General features: G+C 48.6%; 1 protein-coding gene and 1 pseudogene across 1 annotated transcript in view; both read right to left on the bottom strand.

Moving 5' to 3' along the window:
- Positions 1–12435, bottom strand: part of Ptpn1 (protein tyrosine phosphatase non-receptor type 1) — a 49663-nt gene extending 37228 nt beyond the window's left edge. Inside the window, exon 1 of the mRNA XM_051143845.1 lies at positions 12229–12435. Coding sequence (XP_050999802.1) covers positions 12229–12291 — 63 coding nt within the window. The 5' untranslated portion in view covers positions 12292–12435. The remainder of the gene's footprint in view (positions 1–12228) is intronic.
- Positions 12436–15895: 3460 nt separating this feature from the next.
- On the bottom strand, positions 15896–16638 carry LOC127187738 (60S ribosomal protein L17-like; annotated as a pseudogene).
- Positions 16639–16971: the final 333 nt, after the last annotated feature.

The raw sequence follows: 16971 nt of genomic DNA, 5'->3' as shown, positions 1-16971 counted from the left end.
GCACACATTATAAAGTAAATGACTGTGGGCAGTCAATTTATGACAGCTAGGTAGGAGGACAAAGCAGGCAGAGATCGTCTCTCCAGGGAGACAGTGCATGTGGAAGCTCAGACAGTGGCCACTCCAGCTGTAGCTGGGAAGGTGGACTGGAGTCCCTGGGTTGGGAAGAACACAAGCTCTATGACCCCCCCCCTCCCATCTTCCACAGACACTCCCTGTTACAGACGTACCACAGGGCACCCCCTCAGGGCCCCAGGGCTGCCAAGGCACTGCACAGAACTTGAGCTCCAACAGAACACAAGATGGTGGGCACTATGCTGAACAAGCAGAATGTGGCAGACTGATGACAAAATGTGGGTCTGATAACAAAACCCAACAGTCCCACTTCTGACAAGAATCTCAAAAGCAACTCCGTCATTCACTGTGTGACATTTAGTAATTTATAATACATCTGATTTACAACTTCAAAGGACATTTTCTTATTTCTAAAGATGAACAGACGTTCTTAAAGTTTTAACTGTGTTATTACAAAATTTTAAAGTTTGTGTTCCTCTTGGAGATAAGCAGGATCACAGAGCAGCCACAGTGACCCTAAACACAGGACACAAAACTTCCACTCTTCCAGAAATGCTAGACTCCTTCTAGTTATTGAAGTGACTATGGAGTTAGGGGCATCAGATGCAGGCTGTGCTGTCAAGCCTGTTGCTCTCACCCCACATGCCACAGGCTGGACCTTGGACACTCCTCAAAGACCAACAGCAGCTAGGTATAAAGACCCTAACCCCAGTGTCCCTAGCCTTAGGAGTGTCCATTCATGATGGATGGAGAAAGGCAGCCATGCAGCCTGGGACTAGAGCTTTCCATGCAGAGTTCTGCTAGGAGGAACCAGAACCAGAGACGAACAATGCCTATAGTCCAGGACAGCTAAGGAAGGCCTCTCAGCCAGGCAGCAGACTCTCTGTGTGGCACACTGCACACTGGCCTTTGGCACCCTTGGCAAGAGCTGCACACTTCAAAGAGCAGAATAACTTGCCGGAACAGGAGCATGTCACTGAGCAAAGGAGTTGGTGTGGAAATAACCTCCTAGGCTCCCACTGGCTGCTGCCTCAGAGAACTGAGAAGGCAGCTCCTGCAATGGAGCCAAGGGTAGAACACTGGCATGCCCTACACTCAAAATATGTCTTTCTAGAAAGTGAGCCTTAATGGTGGACAAAAAAATGAGTTGTGAACAGGAGACTAAAATTAGCACAGACCACGAACACACGCATCACTTCCTTTATGATCAGTCTACAACTAACACCAGTATTAGAGGCATTTGCAAAAGAAAGGTGAAGGGAAGCTCAGCTCTGCCCCTTCCTCAGCTCTGCCCCTCCCTCTGCCTAGAAGGGTCTTGGCCCCTGTACACTGCCAAAGGGTGGCAGTTGGCTAACATGAAAGTAGCCAAGGGCAGCTACTAGAGCCCCGTTTGCCCTGTAAATAAACAGCATGTTCCACACAGTACTTCAGCGGTTAGAGAACCGCCACCCCCTCACAGTGAAGACAGGAAGTTGTGGAAGATGGCCCACACCCGTCTCCAGCTGCATGGCAACAGCAGCTGGGAAATGCCACACTCCCCTACCTTGCTAGGCCTCTGTCTACTCAAGCCAGGCGCTTCCACCTTTCACAAGCAACATCTTCCAATAGCTTCACTGAGAAGACCATGGTGATTGCCAGCAAGGGATGTAGCAAGTTGCAAAGGAGGCCTGGCTGAAGAGCAGTCCTTCATGAGAACGCACTTGGTTCTGACAGATATCCATCCTCTCTGTACTGTAACTGCTTGCATCAGTGCTGTGATGGGCTTATTTCGGGGTGAGGAGAGATGGTTCAAGCTCTCAACAGATAAAACAACTAAACAGAAACTGCCATCTGCTCCTGGCCACTTTCAATGCTGTCACTCCAACTGACAAAACAAGGAAGGGGCACATATGTGAGTAGTCCTCTGAGCTCTGAACAGACAATAACAAACTGCCATGGCACTGACATTTCTAGGATTTACCCAAGAGAAACATAAGAAGACACAATGTTTAGTACAGGTATGACCTGGCTGGCGGCCAGCCTGCCTGGCACACTGCACATCTGAATAAGTAGCATGGCACAGCATGCTCCTGAAGTCAGAATACTGAATTCTGAAGTGGTGTGAGTGGCGGCGGCTGGCCTGTGGACCAGTCTGCACTCTCCACTGCTCCTTTAATGCACTTCTTCTTCATAGAGACCCTGGTGGTATGAATGCTCACTCTCTGAGGTAATATGCTAAAATCATAGTCAATAGGCTTCCACTGTGTAAGTGGTTGCTCATATGCAATGAAGTGAGTGCTGTTCCTTCAAATTGTCTTCTGAGTGGCTTATCTGCACGACCTTTACCTACCCAAGGGCACTGCTGTCTCCACAGGGGACTCCCTGTGAAGACAGCAATCTGGGAAGGCCTAAAAATGGTATATGATTGAGACACAGAACCCTCTGAAACCTGCTGGTCCTCAGATGCGGCTAAACCACCTGCTGTAACTAGGGCTGCCACAGAGATGTGGCCTCATGAGACTGAACATAGCTTCCCCCTCAGCTGAATCCTCCACATTGCTCCACACCACATGCAAGGTGGCAGGAGGCAGAGTCAAGCACAGGAATGTCAGGGCTCTCACTCAAGCTCCTGCTAAGGTAAGGATCGAGTCAGCGTAGAAACACAAAAGGAACAATAATCAAGTACCTAAGAGCAGAGTAAGTGACAATCCTTCACAGGAAAACACCCTCCTCCCAGAAACACCAGGAGCTAGAGAGCTAGAGAGACACTTGGGAGGGAGCAGCTGCTGCTCTCCCAAAGCCTGCAGTACAGTGCCCTGAGCCAAAGGCAGCTCCTATCTGAAACCCAGACAGCAGACAATCCTGTTCCCTCTTCTAGCCTATGTGTATGTACCCAGACAGACAGACAGACAGACACACAGACACACACACACACACACATACACACACACACACACACACACGGAGTCACCACACCACTGACTGTTCTCTAACAGGCCCTCCTCTAAATGCAAACCCAGGCACACACATTTGACTCAAGGAGGGTCTAATTTACTTTGATCCTTCTAAAAGCAAGATATCCTACTGGAACAGCAGGGCAGTACAGTCAACAAGGGACAAATACATTCCAACAAAGGTCAGCTGGGCCGGGTGGGGGGGGGGGGTACTGACATGCACTCGGTGTAGTTTTTATTCAATGGAATGAGGCTGTGTTCAGAAGTGACTCCATCCTTAGTAGCCCACCTCTGAAGAGAGCTCCACCCACTTGACATAGCCTTCCTGTAGGCAACTCTGCAGCAGTACATGTCTTTTGAGTGGTCAGTCTGCTCAGAATGAACAACAGCAAGTTGGTGGCTGGAACTTGGTCATTTCAAAATCAGCTTCCTTGTTGAGAAGAGCTGTGCTAGGCAGTAAGATGGCCTGGAAAATAAAGGCACCCGCTGCCAAAGCTGGTGACCCAAGTTCCATCCCCAGGACCTACAAAGTGGAAAGGGCCAGGTTCCTCAGCAGACTGTCCTCTGACTTGATGCATGGATGAACACACAACAAATAAATAAATGTAATACTCCTTTGAAAGGAAACAGTGTACCTGTAAGATCCATGGAAAAAGAAAGGGAAGCACAGGACAACTACTTCCAGACAGACGCAGCTTTAGGATGTGGCTCTGGACACCAAGTCCTGCTGCGCTCATGCTTGCTGCAAGCACTACCACTCAGCCACAAAAGCCAGAGACAGCCCAAGCTTCTCCCTATTAAAAAGCAGGTCTGGGCTGAAAGAGAAGGAGCTGGGGACATGAGACCATTTGTTCCCTAGGCCCCTTCACAGGTGGCTCAGAAGGAGTTTCCTGGCTTGGGCTTGGATGAAAGTAAAGGACACGAACATGCGCAGTCATGAAAAAACCTGGACCCATCACTCAGCCAGAAGCTGATGCTGACTCCGGGTGCACCACAGGGCTCAGGTCTTAAAAGCTCTCACTACCCAGTGAGTGTAGGCAGTGAGGCAGCTCCAGTCAGACTAGACAGCTTCCTGAGCACTTGGAACCGAACCACCACACACATGGTACTGTGTGCAGTGTGACCTGTGCCGAGCCAGAGGAGCATTAGACCTAGGCTCATACTCTGGCTATTGAGGGGAAAGGCATTCTGTGACATACGGTCCTGTTGCCGGTTCTACAGACTGTCAGCAAAGGCAGTTTCAGGAATTCAGAGCCGGGGCAGGAGAAGTGTGAGCTTCAGGGTAGCCTGAGCTCAATAATGGAAACTGTGTCAAAAAGTAAAGAGGAGTGAGGGTGGAGGCAGAGTGCATGTCTAGGGGCCTGAGGCTCACACCCCACCACACACACTGCATAAACCCAGCACAGCGGCTCATACTTATATAACCCAGTGCTGTGGACTCAGAAGGATAAATGGTCAAGGTCGTCTTTGATACCTAGCCAGCCTGGGACACCTGTGACCCAGTCTTTAAAGAAGGACAAGAACTAGGTTAGAACTAGCTTAGAACCTCTCTGCCAAGGCTCCCGGGAAGTGCTGCTGAGAAGGAAGGCTGTGGGTGGCAGAGAGTGTCTCCACAGAGTGGATTGGACGGTTCTGTCCAGTGGTGGGGACTTAGGTACTTTCTCCTGGAGGCCAGCAGATGTGAAAGCTCTCATCTTATTCAAATGAAGCTGAGAGCAGATGTGGGTTCTTTCTAAAATTACAACATAAGGGCAGCTGCCCCTCATGCATCCCGCTTTTGTGAACTCTCAAGAGTCAGTTCCTCTGTTTCTTTACAGGAAAACCACTCAAGTGCCCTCTCAAGGAAGGGCACCTAACTGTAGCAGGCAACTCACTTTCCCATGCCCCTCACTCTAGGGAGCCCTCTTAGTGATGTCCCTTGAGAAACAACAACAACAAACAAACAAAGCCCTTCAAATCTTGAAGCTGCTAGCCACACTAGCAAACCTATTGATTTGAGCCTAACCACATGACCTCTGCAGACCTCTGCAGTTTACAGGGGTTATTTCAAGAGCATTAAGAACTTTTATTACTGAAGGTGAACTTAATGGCCAGTTAGTTCAGGATCATCTTACAAAAGGAAGGGAGAGAAAGGGGAGTGAAGAAGGGAGGCAGAACGAACAGAGCCATCTAGCTCTAGCCGAGACTGAAGGACACTGCCAGACACTGAGAAGAGCAGGAGCAGAGAAGGTTACACTCCTCTCCTGACACTCAAATGATCTAGGTCAAAGGTTCAACAATGCTTGCCTTTACTAACTGGAGCTCAAGAAACACAAGACTTGGTTAAGGTTGTTGACTGACAGAGAACCATATCTTATTTCCCAAAATTAACAATTATCTTGTGAAATCATCCACACACAAAACCTCTCTAAGCCAGTTAAGAGTGGCCAGATCAGAGCTCAACAGGACTGGCGAGAAAGCCGTGGCACCACCCCGATGCCTACTGAGTCTGTGACACAGAACACTTTCATACCTCAGGTTTCTGTGAGGTGGGCAAATACAGCAAGTTTGACAGCACAATCAGTAGCTTCTCTGTAAAGACACGAATTATCTCCTTGAGTCAGAGCTCAAATATAGGCTTTCCACTCCAGGACCCTACTGTTGGGCCCTCTGCGGTAAATCCTCCTGACTCCATCACTAGCTCTGTACAGGGACCAAAGAACCAGAGACTCTACATCTTTAGGCAGCCATGTCCACTCCATGCTTGTGAGAACACTTACTTTGTGTCAGGTTTAGATGGGTGCCATAGTCAGTGATCTCAAGACATGTGAGCTCCAGAGATGTACTAAGATATAAAAAGGCAGCTCTAATGAGTACAGGGCAACACCAGGCAGTGCATAGAACCCACAGCAGAGGTCCATTCCGCCTGTCTCTGACTTCCTGAGTGCTGGGATCAAAGGCATGTGTGTGCCACCATGACTAGCAAAATACCTCCCCTCAGCCCCCATTCTCCCCATTCTCCCCCTTCACCCCCCACTCCTGCCCTCTGCATAGGGTTTCTGTGTATAGCACTGGCTGTCCTGGACTCACTTTGCAGACCAGGATGGCCTAGAACTCACAAAGATCCGTCTGCCTCTGCTTTCCTGAGTGCTGGGATCACAAGTGTGCTACCACACCAAGCTGTGGACTACTTTTAATGCTTTTTTTTTTTTCCTTCAAGACAAGGTTTCTTTCTCTATGTTATCTTGGCTGTCCTGGACTCTCTTTGTAGACCAGGCTGGCCTCGAACTCACAGCAATTGCCTACCTCTACCTCCCGAGTGCTGGGATTAAATAAAGGCGTGCATCCACCACGCCTGGCTTAACACCAGTTAAAATCCAGATTCAAGCAGGGTATGGTGGTACACGCCTTTAATCCCAGCACTTGCAAGGCAGAGGCAGGTGGATCTCTGAGTTTGAGGCTAGCCTGGTGAGTTCCAGGACAGCCAGGGCTACACAGAGAAACCATGTCTCAAAAAACAAACAAACAAATGAATAAATAAGATTCAGATTCAAAACCAATCAGTGGTGCCAAAAACCTTTAATCCCAGCACTCAGGAGGCAGAGGTAATTGGATATCTGTGAATTAGAGGCCAGCCTGGTCTACAGAGCTAGTTCTAAGATAACTACACAAAGAAACCCTGTCTTGAAAAAGAAAAATAGTCACACAGAAGTGAAAAGCTCAGAACTATTGTTAAAACAAGTAAAACTGGGTGGCAGTGGCGGCACCATTTAATCCAGCACTTGGGAGGCAGAGACAACCAGGGCTACACAGAGAAACCCTGTCTAAAAATAAATAAATAAAATCACATTAGCAATAAACCGAGGGTCTATGGGGGTGGAGGGAGACCTGATAGACCAGATGAGGCAGTGACCTGCATGGGCTGGGAGATGGGTAAAGTGCTTATTATGGAAGTGTGTGGACATGAGTTTGGATGCCTAGAAGCCAAGTAAAGCTGGACAGAGGCCTATCTATAACCCAGTACTGCTCCATGAGATGAGAGACAGGAGAATCCTGGGAAGCTCATAAGCCAGACATCCTGGCAGAAGCAGCAGTGAAACAGACATCCTATTATACACAAGACAGAAGCAATGTAAGCCAGCACCCAGTGTTGTCCTCCACTGACCTCTACATGTTTGCTATAGCACACATACATGCACAGGTACACATGCACTCACACAGACTGTACACACAGTAAAATAAAGGCTACCAACTTGTCATCTCTGCAGTATGAAGAAGTAAGTGCAGGCTTAATGGGCACTAAGACCACCGAGGTGAGTGACAGGGTGACCAAACAATGAAAGGAGGGGGAGGGCCTCTGAGGGCTGGTCCAAGCCAAGCACTCAACACCCAGTCAGGGCACTGCAGGTGAGCATGTCATCCCAGAAGCAATGACTCAGATAGGATTCCAGGTTTCTAGAACATGCCCAGCCTTCTTGCCAGTATTAGTTGCTACCGGGAATGAGTTCTACTAGGAATGAGTTAACATCAACACTCAGGGAAGAAATGCAGAATATACACAGGTTCAGGTAGGCCTCAAAGCACTTATGAATAAAAGCCCAACATGGAAGAAATTGCCAAAAGAATTCTGAAGAGACTGGAAAAGAAGCAATGTCTGTGTGTGTGCGTGTGTGTATGTGTGTGTGTGCGCGCGCGCATGCGCGCACATTAGCTCAGGTCTGTAAGAGAGGGAGGCACAGCAGAACAGAGTCCAGACTGGGCCACACAGCAAGATGCATCTAAAACAAAAACAAAAACAAAAAACCAACCAAACAAAAACAAACAGCAAACAAACAAACAAAACCCCCAAGGACCAAAGAGGTGGCCCAGTGGTACAGTGCTTGCTTAGGCCGTGGGCACCATCCCAGTACCACCAAAAAAAAAAAAGACAAAGAGAAAAAAGCTATTATCTCAGTAGATTATCATCCAAAAAGCCTCCACAGGAAAATTCTCATTCATTTAAATCTCAGTATACCAGCAACTAATTCTATTACTCAATAAATACTAGGTCTTGTGGTTTAGGCAGGTTAGAAGCTCAGCAGAGGGATCTGGTAGCTGAAAACCATTTACTTTTCTCTGTTTTCCCACTACTCCCAGCTGCGGTAACAGACACTGAATGGTTGCTTACTCCCCAGGAAGCCCAGCTACTTTAAATATGTAGAGGACAGCAAACAAGGGGTGTTTCTCTCTTGACTCTGCTGGAACACTCTGTTAATTTCCTCCCAGCCCAGATAATTTCAAAAGTCTTCACACCTCCTCAAAGTGCCCATCAGAATCCTAAATTTAGTTCACACAACCAGGGCAAGCAAGAACATTTAGATCTCAGGGGTCACTCAAGTAGTCTGTGTGTTATATACCCCACCCCCATCCATCGAAACAAGTCACGGTGTATAGATCTTTCTCTTCTTCACAAAACAGTTTCCCCCCTTGGTAGCCAGCAGTGTCTAAATAAACACTATTGTAAGTACATCTTTTGGAGCATGATAACTCAACTGTGTATACCAACAAGGAATTTCAGGGTACTCCTGATACAGCAGGACTTTAACCCAGGCACTGGGTTGTATTTCAGAATGAAGGCAGCTATAACAAATGTCAGATGGAAAAGTGCCCCAGCACACAGAGCAGCCTGTAGAGGTCAAGTCAGGAGCTACCGGGTGGGAGATGCTCTTTATCTGAAACACATCACTCTCTGAAAGTGGCAGAACCAAAGAACTGAACAATAAGAAACAGAGCAACCTTGACCAGCACCCTCTTCCACTTCTGAGGGAGGGCAGGGTGCCTAGTCACTCTTTCCATCCAATCAAGCATGCTCTCTCAGGCTAGCTAAGCCACACTCCTTTTGGACCTGTACTCTAATTGCTCCTTTGCAAATTCTGAGTGAAAGAAATCAATTCTACACCATTTCCATATGCAAACAAACCTGACTTTACAGACCTAAGGATTGCCCCGCTCACTAGCAGAAAAGATAGAAACACCCAAGCTCCCTCTAAGAAGGCTTGGTACCTGAAGGGATTTTTCGTAGGGTGGCACCTTCCCCAGCACTCAAAAGTCAACCTCACCTTTTGTTCTTTGCCCATTTGTTTCAGAGTAGATCTTTTTGGTCTAATTAGAAAGTAAATTAGAATAAGGAGAAATGATTCCACTACCTTGTTTATACAGCTTCAAGCAAAGCTACATACTCCTTTTTAATTATGACAAGCTCAAATAAGACTTTTGATAATAATGCCTTCATTTTGACACACTATCAAACATTCACTTAAAAAAAAACTTATTTTCTACCCATTGTAAACACATTTCTTTGAACTAAAAAAATTGGTTTGGGTAAACTGGCCTTTACATTAGAAAATTAGCTTTAGATTCACTCAAGGTCATTCAAGTTCTGGTTTTTAAAAATGGCTCAACTGAAGCAGGGTGTGGTGGTACCCATTTTTGATTCCAGCATTCAGGAGGAAGAAGCAGGCAGATTTCTCTGGCCTGGTCTGCAAAGTGTGTTCCAAGACAGCCAGGGCTACACAGAGAACCCCTGTTTCAAACAACCAAAATCGGGGGAAAAAAAAAAAGAAAGAAAGAAAGAAAGAAAAAAGAGGAGGAGGGGCGTCGGCCACGGCACAATTTTAAGGCAAAGAGCTACTTTAAAAATATAAAACCAGCCGGGCGTAGTGGCCCACACTTTTAATCCCAGCACTTGGGAGGCAGAGGCAGTCAGATCTTTGTGAGTTTGAGGCCAGCCTGGTCTACAAACTGAGTCCAGGACAGCCAAGGCTAACACAGAGAGACTCTGTCTCAAAAAAACCAAACCAAACCAAACAAAAAAAAAAAAATGTATATAAAACCAGGGGCTGGGGAGATGGCTCAGCGGTTAAGAGCACTAGCTGCTCATCCAGAGGTGCTGAGAGAGTTCAACTCCCAGCACCCACATGGTGGTTCACAACCACCTGTAATGACATCTGGTGTTCTGTCTGATGCTCTCTTCTGTCATGGGATCAAACATGCAAATGGAGTGCTTATATATGCAAATGCACAAATAAGTAAATCTCTAAAAAAAAAAGTAAAACCAGGAAGCACTTCCATCACTATTTTAGAAAATACAAATATGCAAGGGCAGTGGTGCACGCCTGTAATCCCAACACTCAGGAGGCAGAGGCACCCAGGCCTCTGTGAGTTTGAGGGCCAGCCTAGACAAAAGAGTGAACTCCAGGACAGCCAGGATTATACAGAGAAACCCAGTCTGAGAGAGACAGAGAGAGAGAGAGAGAGAGAGAGAGGGAGAGAGATACAGACACACACACACACACACACAGAGAAAGAGAGGGGGAGGAGGGGGAGAGCGGGAGCGCAGATATTCACAGCCGGAAAGCCCATGGGCTCACGTGAGCACTTGTGAACATGCTGTGGAGACCCTGACATCTATCTGACTAACTTGTGGGGCTTAAGTGTGGCAGAGAAACTGGAGAACAATGAGGAATGCAATGTCAAAGCCAGTCCACTTCTGGCCAACAGCATTCTTAGCACAGCGTTAACAAGGCTTAGATGTCAGGGCAGGCCATTCTGACCTAATGCATTAAGACAACAACAACAACAACAAACCCTTCACTCTACCATAACTTATTTATGACACAAACTTGTCATCCTATCAGTCTGTTTCAATATTAAAGATCCAACTGTCTCCACTTGGGATGGTCTGTTTAGCCAACAACTTCCACACTTCAGAGTGGCTTACATGACAATGTCCATATGATGTTACCCAGGGCTTCCCTTGTATTCTATCTGATACAGAAAATCCGCCCACAGATCCAACTCCTTAGTGGAATCCATCCAACCAGTTCAGAGACTAGGCCTGAATACAAACGTTACTATTGATCGCTCTACTTACACAGATTCCACTAGCTATAAATATCAGTCTGGGAAAAGCTGACACACGTCACATCGCAAGTAAAAAGAACCCTGTCAAGGGATCTGGAAATCAAGGCCACCCAAAAAAAGCTTTTGTTACTCAGGCGCACCAAAGCCTGAGGCTTTTTACTTTCCCAAGTGAAGCTCAAAATAGATTTCAATTCTCCAGCTGATGGGTCTCAACCAACGCCTTTTGAACCTATAAGCTGAAAGCAGAATAAACTGCCTGTCATCTTCACATGCGAAACAGGGATCTATTTTGCACATGCTTATTTAAGATGCCCCTCGAGTGTGGTTTGGGGGCAACCCTCACAACCCCCGCACTGACATTTAATCAGAAGACTTATTTTCTGTATAGAGGACTCAGCTGCTTGAAAAGCAATCTTTGTGTTTTCAATTCACTGTTTCATAGACAGAGGGGGGAAAACACTTTCATGATATTTTATGAGCCACCAGAACCCCTCAGGTGGACCAGATCTCAGCAAACAGGACCATCTCAGTCCATGATCAAAGGATAAAACACACTCGTCAAGAAAACAGGCCATTTAGAGAGGGTTAAAACCATCTCACTTCCCTGTCTGAACGAGGTTTTGTCAGCTAGCTGGAGGAATGGATTCTGTGTCCCTCTAGTCGCCTAACCTCGTAGCTTGTCGGTCCTTGTTCTCTTCAAAAAAGCAAGTCTTCTCTAAGAACCCTGCCGTGATCCCCTCTCTAAGGCAGCAGGCCCTTTTTGGGCAGTCACCCTCCACCTAACAGGTCTTTCTCTTCCCAACACTTGTCACCAGCTGCAATGATCTGTATTTGAGTGTCTGTGGGATTCCAAGCCTCTCCGGAGGTAGAGTAAGTCTACAGTGGCGCTCCACACTCAACCATCTATAAAGCTTAATACTGAACAGACTCTCTCCAACTCACGTCCAACAAATGAATGGATAAGAAGGAGTGAAGGGTCTGTCATCCTGGGGCCTCCACCACCACACACCGAGGCACGAGGAAAGGAAATGTGCGGGGGCGGGGGGTGTCGGCGAACCCACCCGCCTCCCCGGGAGACAAAGGAAGAGAGCCTGAGGTGGTCCGGTCCAGACGAGGAAGCAGCAGGGGTGTGGACCAGTGGGGACAAAGGGTGGCTGGGCCATGTTGGGGGGGGGGGGAGGCTCAGAGAGGATACCGACCGCGGAGATACAGGCGGGTGAGGGTGTCGCAGGGACTACAAGCCCCAAGCGGGATCATGGGCGGCGGGGCCGCGCGACAGGGGTCGCCTGAGCAGGGAGGGCCAGGGAGACCGCGCGGCCTAGGGGGCCCGGCTCCGCACCTGGTAAATAGCCGCCCAGTTCCCGGCCTTGTCGATCTGCTCGAACTCCTTCTCCATCTCCATGTCGGGCCTGGCTGGCTGCCCGAGTCCCCTCGGCCGTCTGCCGCGCTAGGCCGTGTCGCTCCGCGTCCTGAGGCCCGCCGCCCGCCACCACCGCAGCCCCAGCCTCCCAAGCCGCGACTTCTGCATGTCAAGCCGGCAGCCGGAAGTACGCACCCCGCCTCGCCGCTAGCTCCGCCCCTTTAAGGGAGAACCAGTCAGATAGCGAGGAGGTTCGCCGGCACTTCCGCGGGGGCGGGGCCTGGGCGGGGCTTATTGGAAGACGCCTGGGCTGGAGGAGATGGACCAGCTAGAGGCCTCCGCTTCCCGGGTTCCGCGCGCGCACCCGTTGCCCAGGCGATCCCCGGCGGCGCGCCCCACAGAGCGTGGGCTGAGGCGAAGTTGGCGGGATCTAGAGTTCGAGCCTCGTGCTGGCCGGTTAGTCACGCGACGAGGGCGTGGCCTCGAGTTAGGCAGTTGCGGGGGAACGGCATTTCCTGTCCCCCCCCCCCATTTTTTGGTTGTTTTTTTTTTTTTCTTTCCCCTTGGTGTTTTTTGAGACTGGGTTTCTCTGCATAGCCCTGGTGCCCTCAAACTCCATCTGTTGACCAGACTGGGTAGGTCCGCCTTACTCTTCCTGAGTTTTAGGATTAAAGGGGTACACCACCACTTAGGGCTCCGTTCTTTATTTTTTAACTCAGAGTCCTACTATCCCAGATTAGCCTCCCACTTGCCTTCAGGCCAAGGATGAGCCTCCTGCCTCCACCTCCCACGTCCTGGAATCACAGGCATGTATTGCGGGGGATGGAGCCAGAGCTCTCAATGCATGCTAGGACGCACTCACTGGGCCACATCCCCAGTTTCTTGTTTATTTTAGACAGTGAGTCACTCTGTAGCCTGAGCTGGCCTGGAATTCACTATGTAGTGCAGGCTGGCCTTCAGCTCCAGATCCACCTGCCTCAGTCTCCCAAGTTTCGGACAAGTGCCAACATCTAGCTGTCCACCCTGCTTTCATAAAACTTGGGGAGAGTTCATGAGATTTCTACCCAGGCAGCAAAGTTTTCTCTCTTCCCACAGTCTCATGAAAATACTGACCAGATGTGGTGGCAACCTGCTTGTAAACCTGCACTCTCCTGGGGCGTGGTGGCGCACGCCTTTAATCGCAGCACTCTGGGAGGCAGAGGCAGGCAGATCTCGAGTTTGAGGCCAGCCTGGTCTACAAGGAGGGTTCCAGGACAGCCAGGGCTGTTACACAGAGGAACCCTATCTCGAAAAAACAAACAAACAAACCCCCACTCTCCAGGACAGCCTGGTCTACATAGTGAGTTTCAGGACAGCCAGTTACACAGTGAAACTCTGTCTGAAACCAAAACACAGCAAAAAGGGGGAAAATCTTCCCTAAAGGCTGATGGTGCCTCACAACTGTCATAACTCCAGTTACAGATCCTTGTCTGACCTTCAAGGGCATGGAGCACACACTGATAGCATACTATTGTGTATACATGCATACAAAACATTCATACAAGCCGAGGCAGTGGTGGCGCAAGCCTTTAATCCCAGCACTCAGAGGCAGGTAGATCGCTGTGAGTTTGAGGCCGGCCTGGTCTACAAAGTGAGTCCAGGACAGCCAAGGCTACACAGAGAAACCCTGTCTCGAAAAACCAAAAAACAAACAAAACATTCATACAAATAAAATTAAAACTTTTTTTTTTTGAGACAGGATTTCTCTTGTAGTCCTGGCTGTCCTGGACTTGCCGGCTCCTAGCTCCTGCTATGATAGAATGAATTCCAGCTTGCTCTTGGGGTGCTGGGACCCCACATTTGGAGGCTGCCTACCTAAAGTCATTGCCTATTTAGATGACTCTGGTCAGGTGGGATCCCCCTGTCCGTATGGCACACATTTGAGGACAGCTTCGTGGAGTCAAGGTGGCTCTCACCCCTGTATACCTCCACCCAGGTCCTTTCTCTGCCTCTTCTATCTCTGACTGACTGTCTTTCCTTAGTGGCATTTCATTCACCTTGCCTTATTTTCACACAACTTCTCTGGCGCCTCCTGTATGACAAACCTCCCTGCCTCATTTCTGTAAGAACCCTTGTCGTTGTGTCCCAGTGCATGTGGCCTGTCCACTGATCCAGAGCTCCTGCTGCGGCCCCTAAGTCAATGACTTGTGCAAAGACTATTTTCCCAAATAAGGTCACATTGGTGAAGTGACTTCTTAGGGGCCCCACTTAACCCACTGACGTGCCAGATGGTGAAACCCCGTGAGAAATACTAACCCTGAAGGAGAGGCTGAATCTCAGGGTGTCTCATATTCACTCTCCATGTTTCAGCACCAGAGATTCTCAGTGAGTGAATAATTTTTCTCACGTATGCATGCATGCACACACACATACACTCCGATTGTCTCATATCCACTCTTCACGTCAACACTAAAGATTTTCAGTAAATAATTTTTTACACAGTGCACATGAGTGTATGTGTGAGTGCATGGGCACACACACACACACACACACACACACACACACACACACACACGCGCGCGCGCGCGCGAGCACCGTGCACGCACATGCGCACATACATACTTGACGTAAACACGCACGTATGTAAGCATGTGTGTAAGCACGCTTACGCACGCATGTACGCGCATGCGCGCGCACATGTACACGCATGCGAGTCCACACACGTATGTAATGGAAAACACACAAAGTGTACACACTAAAAATAAATGTGTACATTTTAACAAAGAATAAAGATACATCCCTTGTAGGCTCAATTATTATATTTTATTATGAACTTATTAAACGAGCCTACCTTCCTAACAATCGGACTAGCACAAACTATCAGAAAAGGATATTAAAGAATACTATAATGAAACACACACACACACACACACACACACACATATATATATCCTCTCATTCTGTTCAAGGATGTTTTTCACCAAGCTCTCCCGAGAAGTAGTTCGACTTCTAAGTGGAAAACAATCCTGCTTTCTCACATCTAAGTGGTAAACATCCCGCCCTCTTCTCCACACCACACACTTGGGATCAAAACAGAAACAGGTTTATCTCCCCTTCAGTCCCTAGCCCAGGCTCCCGCACCCAGGTGACCCTGGTGACAGGCCCTGCCTGCGGCTTCCCTAGAGCTGGGTCCCTTCTCAGTACAACTGGCTGATTTCCACCACAGTCCTGACCAGGGCTCTGTGCTTCTGCATCTGTCTCTTCTGCTGAGTGTCACTTCCCCAAGCAGGCCTGCTGACTGCAGCTAAAGCCTCCTGTCAGTCCTCTGTCACACCTAGGTGCTGGCTTGTCTCCAGGCAGGCCTGCTCCATTAGGGCAGAATGCCTCCTTCCCCACGGTCCAAGCACCTGGCATTTGCTGAGAAGAGAGACTTCTATGACCCTAAGTGTCAGCTTCCCTGAAGCCAGCCCTGCCCCGGAGGCTCCCTGAAACCTAACGATGGCGGTGGCTGATTAGAAAGTAAACAAGGTGGCCACGTGTCACCATGGCTAAAGCCCTTTCTGGTCAAGCAAACCCATGAAACGCTGGCATGTTCTCACCGGGTTTTCGGCTTTCTTTTCCGCAGATTCCACCAAGGCAGTGTAGTTGTTTTTATTTTATGCTGAATTTATTCCTGTGCCATCAGTTTTTGTTTCTTCTGGGATCTCTTTTCCTTCCGTGCCACCTCCTCCTCTGGCTTTGGAACAATGCACTCCTTTTCAGTGAGGATCATCTGGATGTGGCCGAGGGAGCTCATGTGAGGGTTAATCCAGCCATGGGCTCTGTAAGTTTGTCGGTGCATGATGCATCTTAGGCGCCTTGTTTACCTGGATACATTCAATGACAGGAGAATCTACACCTAAACCCTGAAGTTCAGCATTACTCTCTGCATTTTGTGCAGCAAAACTTCAGCACTCTTTGTGGCCACCGACCCTGAGTCCAGCCCCACTGTTTGGCCTGGGTGCACCTCCCGTCTCCACCATCATACAGCCGGAACGGCACACATTGCTTCTTATTTTAATTTTTTTAGAAAAAGATTTATTATTTACAGTATTCTGTCCACACATGTGCCTGCCTACCACAAGAAGACACCAGAGCTCATTACAGGTGGTTGTAAGCCACCATGTGGTTGCTGGGAATTGAACTTGGGACCTTTGGAAGAGCAGATGGTGCTCTTAACCTCTGAACCACCTCTCCAGCCCCCACATTGCTTCTTTAAAGGGACATCTTTCAGCTATTTGGTGGCTTTTCAGATATACATACCCTTGATGGCCTGGGCAATTTCCTGGGTGTTCTTAAAGTGAACACGAAGATTTGAACCTCTTGATTTGCATGATTTTGTAGGGTTTTCTGGGTCAAGTGAGTAGCAAACCATCTTTGCAGGTCACTTTTGGCCACTTACAGGAAGAGTGACAGTGTGGCTCTTGTTTTTTGTTTGTTTGTTTGGTTTGATTTGTTTTGTTTTTTCAAGACAGGGTTTCTCTGTATAGCCTTGGCTGTCCTGGTACTCGCTCTGTAGACCAGGCTGACCTCGAACTCACAGCGATCTGCCTGCCTCTGCCTCCCAAGTGCTGGGATTAAAGGCATGCGCCACCACGGCCTGGCTGGCAGTGTAGTTCTTAACCTGTGGGTCCCAACCCCTTTGAGGGGATCAAATGACCCTTTCACAGGGATCACATTGGGAAACGCAGATATTTATATTAC

The sequence above is a fragment of the Acomys russatus genome, chromosome 4 (genome assembly GCF_903995435.1).
Source record: "Acomys russatus chromosome 4, mAcoRus1.1, whole genome shotgun sequence".
NCBI classification, from domain to species: domain Eukaryota; kingdom Metazoa; phylum Chordata; class Mammalia; order Rodentia; family Muridae; genus Acomys; species Acomys russatus.
Note: the sequence above shows the minus strand (reverse complement) of the source record. Positions and strands in the feature narration are given on the sequence as shown.